Source organism: Ipomoea triloba, chromosome 15 (genome assembly GCF_003576645.1).
Source record: "Ipomoea triloba cultivar NCNSP0323 chromosome 15, ASM357664v1".
Lineage (NCBI taxonomy): Eukaryota > Viridiplantae > Streptophyta > Magnoliopsida > Solanales > Convolvulaceae > Ipomoea > Ipomoea triloba.
Genome location: NC_044930.1, coordinates 3,183,662 through 3,202,150, shown reverse-complemented (window position 1 = coordinate 3,202,150; position 18,489 = coordinate 3,183,662). Strand labels below are relative to the sequence as shown.

Here is an 18,489-nt window from a genome sequence, read left to right as displayed (position 1 = left end):
AAATCGCACTTTTGGTCCACAATTATTGTCCAATCTGCAATGTTATCCCCCATTGTCAATTTTAGTTAATTGAGTCGCTAATAGTCTTAAACCTTAGTCAATGTAGTCCTCCGGTCAGATTTCTCACTAACTAATGTTAAAAGCATGGACAATTTAGTAATTTCGCAACACCCACCTTAATAATTTCTCCAATCAATGTCCGTAATATGTTACTCCTTATTTTGTTTATGTGAACTACATTAAAATTTTACATATACTATTTTTTCATTTATGTTTTTCCTCTAAATAAATACTCCGATCCGTATACCTTAATGATTCCGACAAACCTCATCCAAAACGGATAATAGCGGGAGTACAACCACCTCATTTCATCCTCCCAAATCGAAAGCAGCCCGCAAGCTCAAGCACAGCGAAAATGGCGATCTCAATAGCCAGGCCACTGCCCTCCATGCTCTCCTCCGCAACCTCTTCAACTTCCAATCCGAAGCCACCGTCGCCTTCCTCCCCCTTCTCCGTCAAAACCCATCGGAGCTCGAAGCAGACGACGGCGAACATTTCAAGAAGAGATTTGTTGAATGTAGGGCTGGGTTTGATGCCGCTAGTCGCCATTCCTCCTCCGCCGTCGACCGCCAGGGAAGTCGAAGTCGGGTCTTACCTCCCGCCGTCGCCCACCGACCCTTCTTTCGTCGTCTTCAAAGCCGACCCCAGGGACACGCCTGCTCTTCGTGCAGGTATCGTTTGCACCTGTTGTTAAATGCGCATTCTTCCGTTGCTTTGCCGTTTTGCGTTTCTATTGCTTTTCGTGTGTGAATTGAGAGAATTTCGTGGGTTCTGATTGAAGTTGTTGGTTTTATGCATTCCCCATTTTTGTCAATGTTTGAAACTTGTTGCCCTATACTTTCTGATAGGTTTATGTTTGGATCGTTTTTACTGAAAGAATTGAACATCTCAAGCAGCATTAGGGGTTTTAGTTCTTAGTAGACAATGAGTTGGATTGAAGGGGCATGGTAACCACATAGTACCAAGCTTGAATTCCTATAGGAGCTGCCTATTGGCTTTTCTATTTTGAGCTCATCAGCTATGGATTACTGGTTTACTTCCTTGTGGTCCTTTGCTCATTAGGTCACAAGACAGGCCGGTCAGCTATAGGTGACCTATGCCATTTACCTCCTTGTGGTGAGTTGACTAAGGTAACAAGGTAGACAGACCAGTCAACTATGATCTAGATTGGTTGGTAATTTGCTGGCTAGGGTCACAAGACAGGTTGGTCAGCTATGGGTGACCTATGTCATTTACCTCCTTGTGGTGAGTTGTCTAATGTAACAAGGTAGACAGATTAGTCAGCTATGGGCAACCTAGATTGGTTTACCTCATTGTGGTCATTTGCTGGCTAGGTCACAAGACAGGCCGGTCAACTATGGGTGACCTATGCCATTTACCTCCTTGTGGTGAGTTGTCTAAGGTAACAAGGTAGACAAACTAGTCAGCTATGGACAACTTAAGTTGATTTACCTCATTGTGATCATTTGCTGGCTAGGGTCACAAGGCAGGCTTCACCTAGATCACACCTTCAGGTAGGGGTTGTTAGTTCTCCCATAAATCAAAGTAATTTGGATTGAATTAACATGGGGTGAGATATGGGCCAGGAAGTATCAAGCTACCAAAATTTTTCACTAATATCATTCACAATCTGGAATAGCAATATATGATTCTAATATGCGTTTATTACTTGAGCCGCGTTAGGTGGTGAAAGATTTTTGGTCCAAGTAGCTTTATCCAATCAGGAATTGAACTCTACATTGGATGGCAAGTTATCAAGTTTTAATCTATGGTTGCGAAGGGATAGAGGAAGGTGCTTAACTAAATGTTGGAAGAATAATGGAAATTATCTCATATTTAGTGTCCAGAATGAACTGTTGTCACTCTTTTCTCTGTCCAAATGACTTGCATTCATCTTGTGTAGAGATGTTAGTCATTTTCTCTCTTGTCCATAGGCTTATGAGGCTCCGATTTTAGTTGGTTTCAGGAAATGTGCAGCCTTACACGTTTATGCTTCCTCCTACATGGAAGCAGACCCGCGTAGCCAACATATTGTCTGGAAATTACTGCCAACCCAAGTGTGCCGAGCCCTGGATTGAGGTGAAATTTGAGGATGAAAAGCAGGGAAAGGTGCAGGTGGTGGCCTCTCCTTTGATACGCCTTACAAATAAACCCAATGCCACAATCGAGGACATAGGGACCCCTGAGAAGGTCATTGCTTCTCTCGGCCCTTTTGTCACTGGGAACACACTTGACCCTGATGAACTCCTCGAAACTTCCATTGAGAAGCGTGGTGATCTGACGGTATGGGACATCTAACTCTTCTAAATCATAGTTCTTCTATATTGTATGCTCTCCAAGTCTCCCCTTTTTTCTTTCGTTCAGTTCAAACACAATTTTGTGATCTCTTACATTTCATGTATTAGCTTCAATTCTTGCAAAACGAAATACTTGCAGCCTTGCCAAGCACCTTGTGCTCAGATGGCATGTAGTGACTCTTCCATATGGGAGATCATAAGATCGAGCCTCAGCGTGTAATAGGGTCAGTTGTATTAGCATTGAATGAATTGTTTAGGAAGCCATGATTCCTTCATCTGTGTAGGGGCTTATGCAGTTCTGTTTTCTGCATCTACTCGTCTTGATACTGTTTTGACGAATGCTGTGCTTCTGTTCCACTTGCAGTACTACAAATACGTTCTCGACACTCCATATGCTCTGACCGGATCACACAACCTTGCCAAGGCAACAGCAAAGGGAAACACGGTTGTCCTGTTTGTGGCCAGTGCCAACGAGAAACAGTGGCAGTCATCACAGAAAACTTTAGAAGCCATCCTTGATTCCTTTGAAGTGTAGTTTCTTGTGAGAAACCGCATAATCTCGTGTTTATAGAGAACTCACTGCTTAATCCCCTATTGTTGTGTCTACCTTAGTTTCACTGTTTTTACCCTTTATTTTGTACTTGGTAATAATAGCATGTATAGACATTATACTGAAGCTGAATTCCTCAGCCATCATCAATGAGGATTTTGTGATCATCAGGCAAAATGGATGGTTTTTACCTTGGCCATTTTTAATAATTCTATGTGGTGCAGCCACAATAAGTGCTTATAATTCCAACAGGCAAAGTCTCATTCAGCAATGAGAACAATAATGCAGTCAACATACTGAATTAGTCGGATAATTAATTTCGGATAATTAATTGGGTAACTACAAGATATCCCACCTAAATTAGTCGAGCAATTAATTGTGTAAAAATTCGACTCCCCGATAAAATAAGACAACTCCAGTCAAATTCAATCGGATAAGACAACTTCAAGCAAGTTACTCAGTCAAATTTCAAATTCGACTCTCTTTAAGAACTATACAAAGTCCACTTTTGAATAGGGTTGTAGAGTTTTCCCTTAAATTAAAATAATACAATCAATATAATTTATAACATAAAAGAATAAAAGTTATATAGTCATCAGCCCTAGAAGTATAGAGTTAAAGATTTACATCAAACTGAGGTTAACTACAAGTCTACAACTACTGCATATTTTGTAATTTAAAAGAAAAGAAAAAAAAGAGTGTGCTTTTATAAATTAGTACAAGCTTCTTCAAAGTTCACTTTCCATACACAGGAATTTGAGCTCCAAGAACAATGCAAGTATTAGTATTTTGCTATCCACAAAATTGTTGCAGAAGATGAGTAAACTGAGGGGGTGACATGGCACATCTTCCTTGCTTGGAAAGACCCTAAAGGAGGACAGATCCCTTGAATGGAAGCATGCATGAATAAGTGACATACTTCACACTGTCTATCAATACGACTACAAATATCCGAGAGAGAGACTTGGTACCCATCACGCTTTCACCATCAGCATCACCCATCTCTCTTGGATCAACGAGCACTGAAACAACCATTGGAGACACTGTATTATTCTTTGTGTGCCCATTTCTTCCAACATTTTCTTCAGACATATTTTGAGAGGATGCAGAAATGGGAATTGGACTATGAAGGATCCTTCTATTTTTCCCCCTGTAGGAGTTTGTAGCATTCTGAGATGACTCCATAGACACATTCCTTGTGGAGGTAGCTGGAATTATGGCTGACGATATATCAAATTGGAACACCTCAGTGCACATTCCGGAGCTTAACATTGGCCCTTCACATGCAAGATTGAATAATTTGTTATACATAGGAAAAGTAAAAGTATGTACAGCATAGGAAATTCTTAATCTTAAAAATTCAAAAGTTCGGCTTGCTAAATCTTAGCAGTGAGACATATAACATATTTTTCTCTACTTCAGACGGTCATGAGCTGAGATCAAGTCAATTTACATGACCTTGAACTTAATAAACTTCTATTGAAATTTTCAATCAATTAAATGAAAATAAAGAGAAACTTTACAATAAAAATTAGTTACTTACCAGCAAGGCCTTCTTGGAACCATTGCTGCAGCCTACCATCTGCACCTGTCAACCTCTTATTGTCCCTATCAATTGTACCAGGAGCCAGGGCCACCGGATGTTCAGCTGGACCTTGATACACGTGAGGATGTCTCTTGGCAGGGGTCAAATCTCCAGGAATTGCCAAACTAGTCTCTTCACTGCTCTTAGTTTCAGCACCTCCACGAGATGCCATGGCTTTCTCACTTGCCAGAACGGAATGAATGATCAAGTTACCATCAATTTTCACCAGCTTATCATTCCTTGGGACATACAGAGAGGCTGCAAGGGGCTCACTACCATTGCCTGAACAAACAATCTCACCATGCTCAATACTTGGCTCTTCTCCTCCACTATGATCTTTTTTACCATAATGCAAACCATCACTAAAATGTTTTCCATGACCAAAATCCACAGAGTTACTAGTTCCATTTCCAGCTAACACCATACCGTGGTGCTTCTCATAAAATCCATTCCCGGCATAATTTCCACCCGTGAATGCCTCCCTCGTCCCTCCAAATCTTACATTCACCATGGGAAGCAACCCACCAAACATAAATATAAAAAACAACAAGCCAAGAAAAGTGACACTTGCAAGCTTCTTATTCTTTGCTACTCTCTTCTTACCCTCCACTTTCTTACTTGTCTTAGACACAGACACTGCTTGTTTAGGTTTCAACTTTGGAATTGGAACTAATGGCACCTGTGACCCCTGTGGCTTTACCATGTAAGGTGGGGTGTATGGCATCCACGGATACATAACTGGGGGATACATTCCCGGGGGTGGTGGAACCGAAGGAGCTATACCAACGCCACTCCCAGCCATCTGCTGCCTCAAGCCAGCATTTTCAGTCATTACATATGATATCTTAGCATTCAACTCTTGGATAGTTGAATGCATTGACCTAACCTTACCCTCTAACTCCTCAACATAATGTTTCTTCCTTTGCCTCGAAAGCTGAGCACTCTCCCTATTTCTCAATAATCTAGCATTCTTCTTCTCTTCCTCTTCACTAATGACATTACTAGTATTGGAATTAGTATTCTCTGTATTACTAATGTCAATAGATTTTCTACATTTACTCATCCTCGACTTTACATTATTAGATTCTCCATCTTCTTTTTTCCTCTTCAAAACAGAGTTACTATAATTGTAAATGTTGTTATTGGTTCCCTCCAATTTGAAATTGTGATCAACCAAACCAATTTTAATTGAATTTCCTTCAAAGCCTGGGGAAGAGTTTACCGATTGATTCGAGCCTTTGGACAGAGAATTCGGAGCTGCAGAGGCGTTGGAGCCGCAATTACCTGAGCTTTGAGACTCTGGAGAATGGCAACTGAGAACCCTAGCATGACTGCTGCCACGATTTCCATTTCCAGACTCCTGAGAATCCTGATTGCAACCATTTGACTCCGGCGACAGAGTGTTCAGGTTGCCGGAGAGATCTCCGTCAATCGGGTGCGATTCAAATAAATCCGAATTTAAAACCCTAGAACCACTCGAGTTGAGCTCCGGCGGTGAATGATTCCGAAGCTCGGGTTGAAAGTAGCAAGCAGGGTCCACCTGGGCCGCGTCATACTGATCGACGGAACCGGGTAGGAAATTCGGGTCGAGGAAACTATCAACGTCAGAGGGAAGATCGAAATCGTCGAACGAGAAGTCGAAGTCGAGATCGTCGATCAAGGTTCCTTCGATTTGGGAGAAGTAATCGGGGTCCATAGGCGGAAATGGGAGGGGCTCCCCCAAGTCATCCATGGAGGAGGTAGTACCAAAACCAATCGCAGCAGCATTTGACGGCGGCGGCGCCGATGGATCAGCCACCACTGAGTTCGCCATGCTCGATAGATTTCCGGCGACGGAGCAGCGAGAGAAATTCCTAATCCAGCTTCAAACAGAGATGTCGGGCATTTCACTCCTTCGGGCAAGAGAATCGCAGGAAAAACGATGAAAACGTTTACCCGTTCGGTCAGAGAAGGGATCTAGTACGCGCTACAGAGGAAACGTGGCTTAATTTATTGGTGCCACGTGTTAATTTTTGATTGGATATACTTCGTCACTTAAAACCGTCCACCGTCTAAACTCTTGGGCTAATTGGGCCCATGACGTTGAAGATTGGAAGTTATCCAGTCCGACATCAACCAGACTGGGCCGGCTAAATGTTTTTTTTTTTTTTTTTTTTTTTTTAAGAACACTCCTTAGATAAATTATTCTGTGGACTCAAGTCCACCTTGCAAGTTCACAATTTGAATTGTAAACATTTAGTATGTAAATTTGACCCAGTTCTATGGTATATTCCTAATATCCAAGTGAAATGGCAAATTATACTGTGCACCACGGTGCACATAGCAATGTGCACCACGTACCTAAACGACGTCGTTTTGAGCATTGTAAACTAATCGTCCGTTTTTTTTTTTAGAAATCACGTTTCCTGTTTCGGCCGGTCTCTGTATTTATGTTAATACTCTGTGTATTCCAGGCAATCATTCTGTGTATTCTAGGCAACCGTTCTGTGTATTATAGGCAACCGTTATGTGTATTCATGTTAGTAACACATGTTGTGATGTGTTTGTGCATTCGAATGTTTAGGAGGATGAGTTCTGTGTATTTTGTGTAAATATTATGTGTATCCATGTTATTAACACAAGTTGTGATGTGTTTGTGCATTCGAATGTTAGGAGGATGAGTTCTGTGTATTATGGGCATCAATATTCTGTGTATTATGGGCAAACACTCTGTGTATTCTAGGCAAACGTTCTGTGTATTCTATATAATGATTATGTGTATTATAGATAATGAATTCCCTGGAGTCATTCGCGTCCACTAACATCTGTGTATTTTGTGTCAATATTCTGTGTATTATGGGCAAACATTTTGTGTATTCTAGGCAAACGTTCTGTGTATTATAGATAATGATTATGTGTATTATAGATAATGAATTTCCTGAGTCATTCGCGTCCGCGTCTACTAACATTGAAACGACGTCGTTTTACGTACATGGTGCACATTGCTATGTGCACCGTGGTGCAGGGTATAACGATTGAAGTGAAATTTTGAGCTATTCGAGTTTGGCTCAAATACTACTCACTATAATTTTTTAAAAATATTTTATATAATAATAATAATAATTATTATTATTTATATCCAAATATATAACAAGCTCAATCCATTTCAATTATAGCCATGTTATTATAACATATACACATAAATATATACATATATTAGTTACATTTGTAACAATATATTTCAATTAAGTATAAAATATATAACAAATTTTTAAAATTTAATTAGGCACGGAAGTGCTTAAATTTGACTTAACTCGTTACTTAAGTCTTAAACTACTTGAGCTTGAATTCGACTTAATAGTAACCAAATCAAACTCGAATAACTCGCGAGTAGTTGATCTCATTTATACTTCTAATCCAAATTCAGTTGGTCGCGTTATGGAGCTTAATTGTTACCTAAAGTAAAACCTAACGCAAACTTCTTTAACACGACATACATATAAAATAACTCTTATTCTCACGTTAAAGTTTGATTGAACTCAAGCTTCAATGTTTTCAAATCGAATTAGACTTCAAACTTTAACTATTTATGATTAGCTCATCTCAGTTATACCCCTAGTTTACCCTATCATATGATTCGAATGATAAAAATTGTAAATGTAAAGTAGAAATATCGAACTGAATTTGAATTAGTCTTATCAAAATAATATATATATATATAATAAAAAGTGGATTTGTAATTGGTAGGTTGTGTTAGACAACCCGACCCGTTAGGACAACAATGGAAGGCAAGTGAAGACAATCTCGCAGTCGGATCGAGGGATAAGAAGCTGAAGGGTTTTCCATTCATATTCTCTCCTCCCTTCTCATGTGCTCTCTAGAGAGAGAGAGGGAGAGCGCTAAGCTATAAAGTTTCTTCTTCTTCTCCATCCTTCCCCCGTTCTCTGGGCGGAGGCATAGAGGGAAGAAGGCTCTTTACACAGATATATGTTTATATATATATCGACAAAACATTAGTGTATATACGCATACATATAAACGCATAAAGGGACTCTCTCTCGGACATGGACGCCACGGGGATGAATTCTCGGTCTCCTGCTGTTGTATCGGAAAACGATGTCGTTTTGAAACCGACGGAGAAGGATGCGGCCATGGAAGCTGCGGATGTTGCTGCTCCTGCTTACATGTCAATGGTGGATCCTTTCCTCATCGAGGCTCTCCAAAATCCTCGCCATCGTGTTACCGGTCAGTGCTCCTCTAACGTCGAAATCATCAAATTTTACCTTCGAATTTTGCCTCCAATTTGAGTTGGTGTGTGTATGCGTTTTTTTAATTTGGATCTAGAGTTGCGTTTAGTGTTTATGTGTCTGCTTGATTAGCACGACATAAATTTTACTTTGAGTTCCTCATCAGGTAATTCAAATACCTGGATTATCTTAGGTGATGAACTCTGTTTTACCTGGTAGAGCAATTCATGCCCAGAAACTACTAATGTTATTCTTGCAGTTCTATACTGATCTAACTAAGTGAATAATTGGTGGCTTTGGTTTGATTTTGGTCTAGATCCTTGATTTTAAGATTAATCCGGAACCCTTTGGGCATGAAGAAGGTTTGGTGTAATTTAGAATTGGATACTTAAAAGGGACTTGTTTTAGGAGAAAGGTTTAGTCAGTGGTGAATATGGAGTGAAACCTAGTAGAATTGTGGAAAACAAAATGATGGAGATATATTGTGTCAACACATCTCCGAGAGTGCCAGGAAATAATGCTGGGATACAGTTCTGAGTTTTGAAATATGTAGGAGGAACCAGGAAGGGAAAGATGCAAGTGAATTGGGGAAATGTTTTAGCATTGGGAGGCTGAACTACTCATGTCATTTGGCAGACCAAGAATGTGGAAGCTTTATATTCTACCTTTCACATAAGTGCTGTCTTGTTAGAGCATAATTGAACAGGTCATCCAAAGTGATATAGGGCCCCTTTGTGGATATGCTAGTGTATAATTTTATTGCCTGTAGTAATATATTCAAGTCACAATGACTGCAGTTATTGAATGCATTACTTTGAAATTTGGACTAGCCAATAGGATATGGTAGGTATTCTGCCTTTAGTAACAAAATTCTCAAAGCTATTTCTTTTCATATTTTTTCCAGCTCAAATCAGACCATAGGTCTTGACCCTATAGTGAAATTTGAAGCTTCATTTAATTGATACTTAATACTTTGATTAATTATGTCAAATTTAACTAATTGCTATTCTTTGTGTAGTTATTAACCAGCTTCACTTTTGTTTTCATTTGAATCGCCTAATTACAATATATTGCTTCCTGGTGTAATTTTTGGTTTGATGTGCCTAGACATTCTATCTTGCTTTTGGTATCAAATTGAATGGATTAGTATAGTTAGCTGGGTTTGTAAAACGTTGAAGTGACTTCTTTCTGGAAAACTGGGGTTTTAAAAGAAAAATTAAATGTTAATCTGTTCTGCAGCTGAACTGTAAACTAATGATAACACTTTAACTTGAAAGTCCTGGTGAAGGAGGAAGGTAGTAATATGTACATTTCTCAAATTTGCTACGTTTATTTGCCCTGTCATTTGTCTTTGGAGCAGTAATAGTGTCTTCATTGCATGTATTTCATCATATTTCTAATTGTTAATAGTTTTTATAGCTTAATGGTGGTTGTATTTGGCTGTTTGACATGATTATTTTTCATTTTTATTTTGCAAGTCATTCCTTTATTACTATTATTGTACTGCTGACACTGACTGTATTCAACTTTCTTTTTTCATCCTGACCCCAGTTCTACGAATGGAACTTGATATTCAGAAGTTCTTTCTGAATCCCAATATGCAGCAGTTTGAGTTCCCACACTTCCCTACATCCTACCTTCGACTGGCAGCACACCGAGTTGCTCAACACTATGGGTTGGTGACTATGATCCAGGATAATTCTGTTGATGGTCAGGGAGCTCGTATTTTGGTGAGGAAAAAGGCTGAAAGCAAATACCCTGCAATTTGTTTATCAGATGTCCCGCCTAAACAGTCAGAAAATGACAAATTTGATCAGAAAAAAATTTTCATACGTCCAAGACCTAGAGCTTCCACTGGAGAGAGTGGTGATTCTGCACTTAAACATAGTCCTCTGAGAACTGTGGAAGAGAGAAAGGAAGAATATGATAGGGCGCGTGCACGTATATTTAGCAGTCCTAATAATTCTGTCTCTGAAGAGTCATTAGTTCGGGCTGCTTCAGATGGAAAGGACACCGTAGTTGAGAATGAATGCTTGAAGAGCTCCATTGTGGATTTGGATAAAAAGGTTAGCATCAGGGGGGAAAATGGAAGTTCTTCCAGGGTTGCAATTTTAAGGGACAGGGAGAAGGATCTTGTTGACCCTGATTATGACCGAAGTTATGAAAGGTACACTTGTACTAAAGCACTTTAGTTGTTTCACGAATAGCCTTGCAATCTTTATATTCTGTATATGTGCTAGTGACACAACATGTCAAGTCCTATTTGTACTGAAATATTTTCAAAGTTGTCTAATTTTTTTTCTCCACCATGTTATTTATTTGATGCAGCTAATTGGGCATAGATTTGATCGTGCTTGCATTTTACTGCCTTTTGTATTGCTAATCCAAGCATTTTTTTCTTTCAAATAATGCAGATATGCCAATAAGAATGTACCAATCAATCAAAGCTTCAACATGACACCTTTTAATATTCAAAACTTCCAGCCATATGTGCAATATGATTCTTCTTTTCCTCAGCTGTGTCAGATGCCCAGGACTCAAGCTTCCCTGAACTACAGGAACCCAGTTCCGAGCCCCTATTATGCAACAGGGTTGCATCCTACTTCTAGTGATGCTGTTTACATGCAGTGGCCTACCCAGTCCATGATGTATGCACATTCATATGAGGAACTTCGACATGGTGTTTTCCAGGTAATTTCCAGTTCCATATTTGCTAACTTGATCCTATCTGCTCTGTATAGACCATTAACTTTACTTGGAACCATTAATTTGTATCAGTCTAATTGAAGATAAAGATCATATATTTTTGCTTATGAAGTTACCTTAACCATAAAGTTGTGTCTATATGTATACCATTTATATGTCTATAAACATGTACAAGGACACAACTGGATGTATAAGAAGGCACATGCTTCTAATTTTGGAAGATGAAAGGATCAATTATTTACTTTGTTTCCTCAGCTACATTTGTGATTATTATATCATTGAAGTCTTAGTAGTTTTTCCATGAAGGTGTTACTGTTTGTGAATATCACAATCACTCACAATTTTGAACTTGATATTAGATATCAGTATAACCTGTCCAGTATGTGGGCTTCCAGCTACAGATGTTATAATTCTAGGGTGGAAGTGTCGAGTAGTTTTTCATACTCCGGAATCATTAATGTTTAGTATTAAATGTAATGTAGTGTATTTTAACAGTACTTTAGTTTTCCCTGTTCTTATTAATGTTATTTACTAGTATGCTGGAGGATTGCAATTTCCAAAAGATAGTTGTGGCACTTCCATTAAATAATTTAAACCTTTTTTAATGCATACAGAGAATGAAAATGAACAGTACTTGTTTGTGAAGATTTTGTTGTTTCCCTAACACTGCCTTCTAAATAGATACATGTCAGGGATCCCTAATTTACATGCATATGGTATGTTAATGATTGTGTCAAACCATTATTTCTATGGGAATAGAATATGGTTGTGTCTGTGTATACATTACATTACTGCCTCCCTTTTTACAAAGGACAACAAGGGAAAAGAACCTCTATGTTGCTGCCGTTCTCTACTCTGTGTCTGTTTTAACTTTTAAGGAATCTAATGTCTTTGGTTTCCTATTTTTTATCCCACTCAGTTGCATGCTAACTAATTTGATTTCCCTTTATTTTGACACAGGTCCCATTCTCCCAGCAACCTCTCAGTTTTGATTACTCGCAAAACCATTGCTGAAGGGTAGAATTTGATGGAAAATATCTAGTGAAAGCAGGTTTTCCCTCCTTTATAGTGTTATCCTAATTTAGGCTAATTGCTTAAGACCTATGAACTTGGTGTTATAGTATATTTTGTTTTCATTTTTGAAATTATCATAAGGAGGTGATCACTGTAGCACAGAGTACTGGCTATTATTATTTGTAGTGGAACTTTCCGCATGCCTCTACATACACTCGCTAGATCACCCCTGTCCCGCTTTCTATATTTATAATTCTCTCCGCTGCCTCCAAAACTCCGTAATCTATGTAGTTCCGTCCTAACCAGCAAGGTCTTAACTCGGTTTACAGACCTGGTCTATCGAGATGCTTAGTTCATTTTGGTTATGGAGAAATAATGATTTGGTGCCCTTCACTTTTCATCACAAAGGTGGTGATTGTGTTGGGAATCACCAAATCATGTGGTGCTCAAGGCTCCTTTTGGATTACGCACTTTCTCCCTGGCTGGGAAACTAGGCACATGGGTCATGAAATGATGATTAGTTGTCCATCACAACCCCAATAATGCACTGAGTTATTCATTGCCAGCTTGTGATGCCTGATTATTTGTTTTTTTTTATTTTTTACATTCTGTCAAGCAGAATCTTAAGTGTTACTTATCCATTGCTTGGATTTACTATTCAACTTTTTCCCTCTTTTGTATGTATGTAGTATGTGAGATTGGGGAGAGAGCTTTGGTCTGTCTCTTTCATATCTCCTTTTCTCCCACTTCTTTAATAGGCTGTCATCTACCAGATTTTTTGTGTCTTTTTTAGTCTACAAACGCTAGTGTTTTGTTCATCATTTAACTGTAGAATTTTCTGTGTGGTCTAACACTAACTTGGGTTCTAGATTATTTTTTTACTTGAACACTAACTTGATACTTGAGTCTAGTGTAAGTATCAAGTTCCAAGATATTTTTTTACTTGAACACTAAAAGGTTGTTATCAATAACTTGTGGTTCAGTAGTAGGGGTTTGATTCTCTTTAAGTATAGTTTTGTGTTTAAACCTTTTGATTTACTAGAAAGTCCGCAATTGCTACCTAAAGCACAGCTTTAGGTGAAACCTCTCTTGATGGTAAAAGATCACAAGGAAGTAAACCAGTTTAGGTTATCTATAGTTGACTGACTCAAACCAAGAAGACCAATAGATAGCATGCTTGACTAACTTGGCTAGAGATCTTCATCACGTTTAAACTTGAGTATATTAGGTTTGATTGAAACTCGAGTATAAACTTTATGAATAGAGTAATTGATATTGGAGAGCTTTCTATATTAGATTGGACTGAAACTTGAGTATAGAATAAGTATGGTATGAGATACTCTTGTAAATATTACTAGTAAAATGTGGAAGGAAGCATATTATAGGGTGGAATCCCCCATAGGAGACAGTGGGGGATATGTGCAAAGTGAATGGGGATTGGGATGTTCACAGAGCCTAATTATTAATGGCATGAAATCAAGAGATTAGGTGGATATGATCTGATAATGAACTGTCGAACAATGAACATGGACTGATTTGGAAATCCACTTATATATTTTAAGAGGCCTAATCACACTGTAACAGATCACATGTACATAAACCCCTTTGGATAATTATAATATCAAATCAAGCCAGTCTTGTAGGTGGGTGGCACTGTCTTTAACTAATCCCCACCCCCTCTAATCTCTTATCTTCACAAAGATTGCTTCATGAAATGTGTAAATACTAAATAATTAGGGTTGATGGTATTGATCATATAATATATAATAAACGTGTTGGCTAAGTTGAAGTGAATCCTATCATTCAATTTGGTATCAAAGCACATGTGAATATGTGTATTTAGTTGAGACATGAAAGATTGGGTTATAACTTATAATCGATCCCTCACATGAGGGGTGTGTATGTGTAGTCCAATTATCGATTTAAAGCAAATTGGTTAGATAGTTGGTTTGCAGTTTGCTAACCACTTGGTTCTAAATTTGACTCTTTGTGAGGGCTGTTTATCGACTTTCTTGGTTTGAACCGATGGTTTTTAATCTGCTAAAGGCTCAAGTGCGATTTATTCAGAATGTATACTTAAACAGTGGTGATTTTTTATTAATTAATGTCACAAAATGCACTTCACCTAGAAGGCAAGATGATGCAAGATTGTGAAAGCAACATTTTTTTTTAAAACTTAGATACTCCACTTTAATTAAGAATAAATAATTTCTTTGTTCTTTGTTAATGGAGTATTGAATTTCGAGGTCGTTATCAGACATGTTGGAATGAAAACATATTGTTGTACTTTTCACAAAAATAAAAAATAAAAAATAAAAAATATTCCAAACCGTCAGGCGCAATTTCTATGGTGGAGATTGGTGTGATTGAATCAAGGAATCCCAGGCGTAAAATATTGACTTTGTTCAATGACTTTTTGTGAGTGACTTCTATCTTCTGCACTCTCAATCTCTTCACAACACTTCACCCTTTGCTGCAACCTATGGAAGAAAACATTATAAAACACACAAAAATCTTGACAAATGAGATTAGTCCTAAAAATCATGTGTAAGAAAACATTATAAAACACACAAAAATCTTGACAAATGAGATTAGTCCTAAAAATCATGTGTTTTGTCTCAACTAAAAATTTTAAAATTTATTGTAAAAGTTCACATCAAAGATGTGTTTTGTCTCAATTAAAAGTTATGTTTACATTTCACCTGTTTTGGAATCAGAGTGAATTATGTTTGTTTTTCGTTTAACTAAAAGTTTAAGCTGATGGAGAAATACGGTGGCATGCATATGAATAGGGGCCTCAATTGAATGATGTGTTTTATTTCAACTAACACTTTAATATTACTTTTATCTTATTTTGGTATCAAATTGAATGATGCGTTTCATTTCAACTAAAAGTTTAAGCTAATGGTACCACATGCACAACACAATGATATGCATATCAAGAGTCTTGCACAATTGAAAGATGTGTTTTGCTTCGACTAAAAATTTATGATTATCTTTTGCCCGGTATAATTCTAAGTTGAATGATGTGTTTTGTCTCAACTAAACTAACGCGTATCTGAACACCGAACAAAAACTCGGTGACACATGTGTATCAAGTGGAAGAGAAGAAAGTAACTAACAAGGGGAGTATATTCAACAAAACTTGATTAAGCAACAAGAAGATGAACACAACATAGATTTGCAGATGACAGTTCAGTAAACTTTATGATTATACCAAGTATATGGAGGAGAATTAAGATGATCACTCATAGGGAGCAAAAAGAACAGCCAGAAATTATACATCATTCTAAGACATTAAACCATACTAACATTCTGCAGTTATTATTGCTCTTCCTCTTCCTCAAAGATTCTCCAATAAACACTTCTGTCCTCTATGAAACCACACAATTTACAAGCCATCTACAAGACGACGAAACTAAGAATCCCGAGAGAATCCACAAAGTTCCTACGCAGGAGATTCCTGAAAATAGCCAAGGAACTCTGTCGTCGCATCTTTGCTCTCCCCGCTTATATTCTTAGCCCTCCACACTGCAGTGAACCATCAATTGTTCGTATAGTCCACGTTTTGGCATTGTTGCTACCGCAACCAATGTCTGTCTCTACGAGGATCATAACACACCCCACAAAGGAAATACTCGAGATTTCGAGTATAGTCAAACACTTGTGCTTCCATAAACTAGAAACAAGGCACAAAAAAAAGGTTCAAAGGAACCACATTGATCCATAAACTAGACAACATTATGAGTGGGGCTGATTAGGACATTATTGCATGTGACATCAAGGCCAAAATTACTAGTAGCCAACAGATAAAAAAGAAGCTGACACAGAAAGCACAAGAGTGGCCAGAACATAATTACACTTGTAGATTTTTTCAAAAAAAAAAAAAAAACTAAGTTTCCCAAATTTAGTACCCACAAATATGCACTAGATCCTAGCAAAAAAACACAGAACAAGAAGCAACAATGAATTCGATTCGATCAGGGAGGCCGGAATTCACAATTCCGAAACCAGCTAGAGTAGTACTTAAGGGCTGTTACACCACCACCACCACCACCACCATAAGAACTAAAGAATCTAAAATCCTGCTAAAATGTTATTCCATCCTGCATAAGTTTTGACATTCAATGGGAGCGAAATTGCATAAGTTTTGACATTCAATAACAACCATCGAGGGGCAATCGAATTTCAATCGCCCCCGGTGGGGAACAGAGTAAGCACCTTTCTCCCATTAGCTGATTCCACATCTTCCACATATGATGGCACCAAAGAAGTGGCATTATTATTGTTATTATTACTATTATGTACTGGTGCCCCTATCCTCTGAACCTGGGATTGCCTGGATAGGAATGTATGCTCGAATTGCCCCCCGTTCGGGGGCGACCCGAAATGCCGGTATTGTTGCTGGAGCTGAGGGTGGTGCCCCACCATCTGGTGGTGGTGTTGCATTGCCGCCGCCACCGGCACAAATGGGAGGAAATGGTCGGAGTTTGACCTGACAGGGTGCAAGAAATGTGGTGGCACCGGTGAGCTGGCGAATAAATGGTCTGTTGCGGGGTCCACCCCTGACCCGGAGTTATTTCCTGCTCCACCTCCTCCGGCCCCTCCTCCATTAGAGAGACCTTGCATACGCTTCAGATAGAGCCTGTATTTCTGCAGGTGGCTCGCCACGTTCTCGCGCGTGAGCCCGTCCACGCTCATCAGCTGCATTATGGTCTTGGGCACGGCGTTCTTGATCCCCAGGTGCGCCACCGCGTCCACGAATCTCTTGTGCAGCTGTGGGGTCCACACGAGGCGGGGCCGCTTCAGGGTGCGGGCGGGCTCGTCGGCGCCGGCGCCGCCGGAGGCGGCGCCGGCGATGTCCGCCGAGTCAAATTCGGCGGAGGAATTGGGCTGGGAGGAGGACGGCGGCGGCGGCGTCTGAACCGCCATCAACGGCGGCTGTAGCGGCGCGTGGTGAGGGCTGGGAGGGTTCTGGATATCAAACGCCATGGCTAGATCAGGAGAAATTAGGGTTTGAGATAAGGGCATAAGCTCATCCGGAGGGGGAAGCTCCTCGTCCCATTTCGCGAAACAATTGGAATCCTCCTCCCTCATTTCTCCTCCGCCGTGGTTCCCCCACTATCTCCGCCGCCGCAAAATCCCGCCGGAATTTCAAGATTCCAACTTTTTAGCCGGCAAAGCTCTCAAACTCTCTCGGGAGGGGGCAAACACTGGAAAGAAGTGCAGGGAAATGAGAGAATCTGAGAAAAGATGAAATCTTTAGAGATGGGTATCATTTATCCTCAATCTCCCTTTCAGAAAGCGCCTGATTTTTGGATAGATGAACACAATGAATAGCTGGGGTGGAGGGGGGTTCGAGGTGGATCTTGTTTTCTTCTTTACTTACAGCTTTTTATTATGGTTAGTATTGGCGATGGATGCATTTGTTTATGATTTTTATGGCAATGGGAATTTCTTTTTTCTTTTTTCTTTTTTGTTTTTTTTTTTAATGTGTTGATTTTGGGGATAACAGTGGAGAGTGGAGTGCAGTGTAGTGGTGCCCGTGGCGGCTTGGGTCCGGTAGGGTTTATGTTTTTTCCGGGATTTGGGGGAGCTGAGAGGAGCCTCTTTATGCTACTTTGCTTGAGATGACTCGTGAGAGTGAGTGCCACTCACCATTTTCATCCTTTTTCCCCCCTCTCATTTTACATCTATATTTGGTAAATTCTTCAATTTTACTACATTTTTTTAATTCATAAATTTCTCTCCAAAAAAAAAAAAACCACAATTTTGACATAATTTATAGCAGCTGATAAGCAGATTATTAATACAACGGCAAGCATGATTGCAGTAGGTGCTAATCGGTAGAGTAGCACCTAACACCTAGGCAGCTAATTAGCACCTAACACCTAGGCAACTAATTAACTATTAAAAAAATAGTGCACGTGTGTGTGCATATGTCACTCTCTCTATCACACACACATATAAATATAAATAAATAAATAAATAAATAAATATATATATATATATATATATATATATATATATATATATATATATATATATATA

General features: G+C 39.1%; 4 protein-coding genes across 4 annotated transcripts; 2 read left to right on the top strand and 2 right to left on the bottom strand.

Moving 5' to 3' along the window:
• The first annotated feature begins 322 nt into the window (after positions 1 to 322).
• Positions 323 to 3,106, top strand: LOC116006035 (psbP domain-containing protein 6, chloroplastic). The gene is made up of 3 exons (XM_031246283.1): positions 323 to 731; positions 2,027 to 2,343; positions 2,722 to 3,106. Exons 1-3 carry the CDS (start codon positions 416 to 418, stop codon positions 2,890 to 2,892), a joined length of 804 nt encoding a protein of 267 aa, XP_031102143.1. The 5' UTR covers positions 323 to 415; the 3' UTR covers positions 2,893 to 3,106.
• A 339-nt stretch (positions 3,107 to 3,445) lies between these two features.
• Positions 3,446 to 6,407, bottom strand: LOC116006699 (bZIP transcription factor 17-like). Its single transcript, XM_031247178.1, has 2 exons — positions 4,451 to 6,407; positions 3,446 to 4,184 (listed from the first exon to the last, which is right to left on the bottom strand). Exons 1-2 carry the CDS (start codon positions 6,303 to 6,305, stop codon positions 3,775 to 3,777), a joined length of 2,265 nt encoding a protein of 754 aa, XP_031103038.1. The 5' UTR covers positions 6,306 to 6,407; the 3' UTR covers positions 3,446 to 3,774.
• A 1,904-nt stretch (positions 6,408 to 8,311) lies between these two features.
• On the top strand, positions 8,312 to 12,648 carry LOC116007020 (cAMP-regulated phosphoprotein 21-like). The gene is made up of 4 exons (XM_031247581.1): positions 8,312 to 8,716; positions 10,270 to 10,885; positions 11,133 to 11,409; positions 12,385 to 12,648. Exons 1-4 carry the CDS (start codon positions 8,536 to 8,538, stop codon positions 12,436 to 12,438), a joined length of 1,128 nt encoding a protein of 375 aa, XP_031103441.1. The 5' UTR covers positions 8,312 to 8,535; the 3' UTR covers positions 12,439 to 12,648.
• Positions 12,649 to 15,570: 2,922 nt separating this feature from the next.
• LOC116007405 (transcription factor MYBC1-like) lies at positions 15,571 to 17,945 on the bottom strand. The gene has a single exon (XM_031248064.1). It carries the CDS (start codon positions 17,533 to 17,535, stop codon positions 16,627 to 16,629), a length of 909 nt encoding a protein of 302 aa, XP_031103924.1. The 5' UTR covers positions 17,536 to 17,945; the 3' UTR covers positions 15,571 to 16,626.
• Positions 17,946 to 18,489: the final 544 nt, after the last annotated feature.

What these genes read in the sequence shown, in the direction of transcription:
- LOC116006035 (XM_031246283.1), top strand. Translation starts at nt 416, where the DNA reads ATGGCGATCTCAATAGCCAGGCCACTGCCCTCCATGCTCTCCTCCGCA. An exon ending in CACGCCTGCTCTTCGTGCAG is followed by an intron (nt 732 to 2,026) that starts GTATCGTTTGCA and finishes AGTTGGTTTCAG; the next exon opens with GAAATGTGCAGCCTTACACG. An exon ending in AGAAGCGTGGTGATCTGACG is followed by an intron (nt 2,344 to 2,721) that starts GTATGGGACATC and finishes TTCCACTTGCAG; the next exon opens with TACTACAAATACGTTCTCGA.
- LOC116006699 (XM_031247178.1), bottom strand. Translation starts at nt 6,305, where the DNA reads ATGGCGAACTCAGTGGTGGCTGATCCATCGGCGCCGCCGCCGTCAAAT. An exon ending in GTTCCAAGAAGGCCTTGCTG is followed by an intron (nt 4,185 to 4,450) that starts GTAAGTAACTAA and finishes TTGCATGTGAAG; the next exon opens with GGCCAATGTTAAGCTCCGGA.
- LOC116007020 (XM_031247581.1), top strand. Translation starts at nt 8,536, where the DNA reads ATGGACGCCACGGGGATGAATTCTCGGTCTCCTGCTGTTGTATCGGAA. An exon ending in TATGACCGAAGTTATGAAAG is followed by an intron (nt 10,886 to 11,132) that starts GTACACTTGTAC and finishes CAAATAATGCAG; the next exon opens with ATATGCCAATAAGAATGTAC. An exon ending in TTCGACATGGTGTTTTCCAG is followed by an intron (nt 11,410 to 12,384) that starts GTAATTTCCAGT and finishes ATTTTGACACAG; the next exon opens with GTCCCATTCTCCCAGCAACC.
- LOC116007405 (XM_031248064.1), bottom strand. Translation starts at nt 17,535, where the DNA reads ATGAGGGAGGAGGATTCCAATTGTTTCGCGAAATGGGACGAGGAGCTT.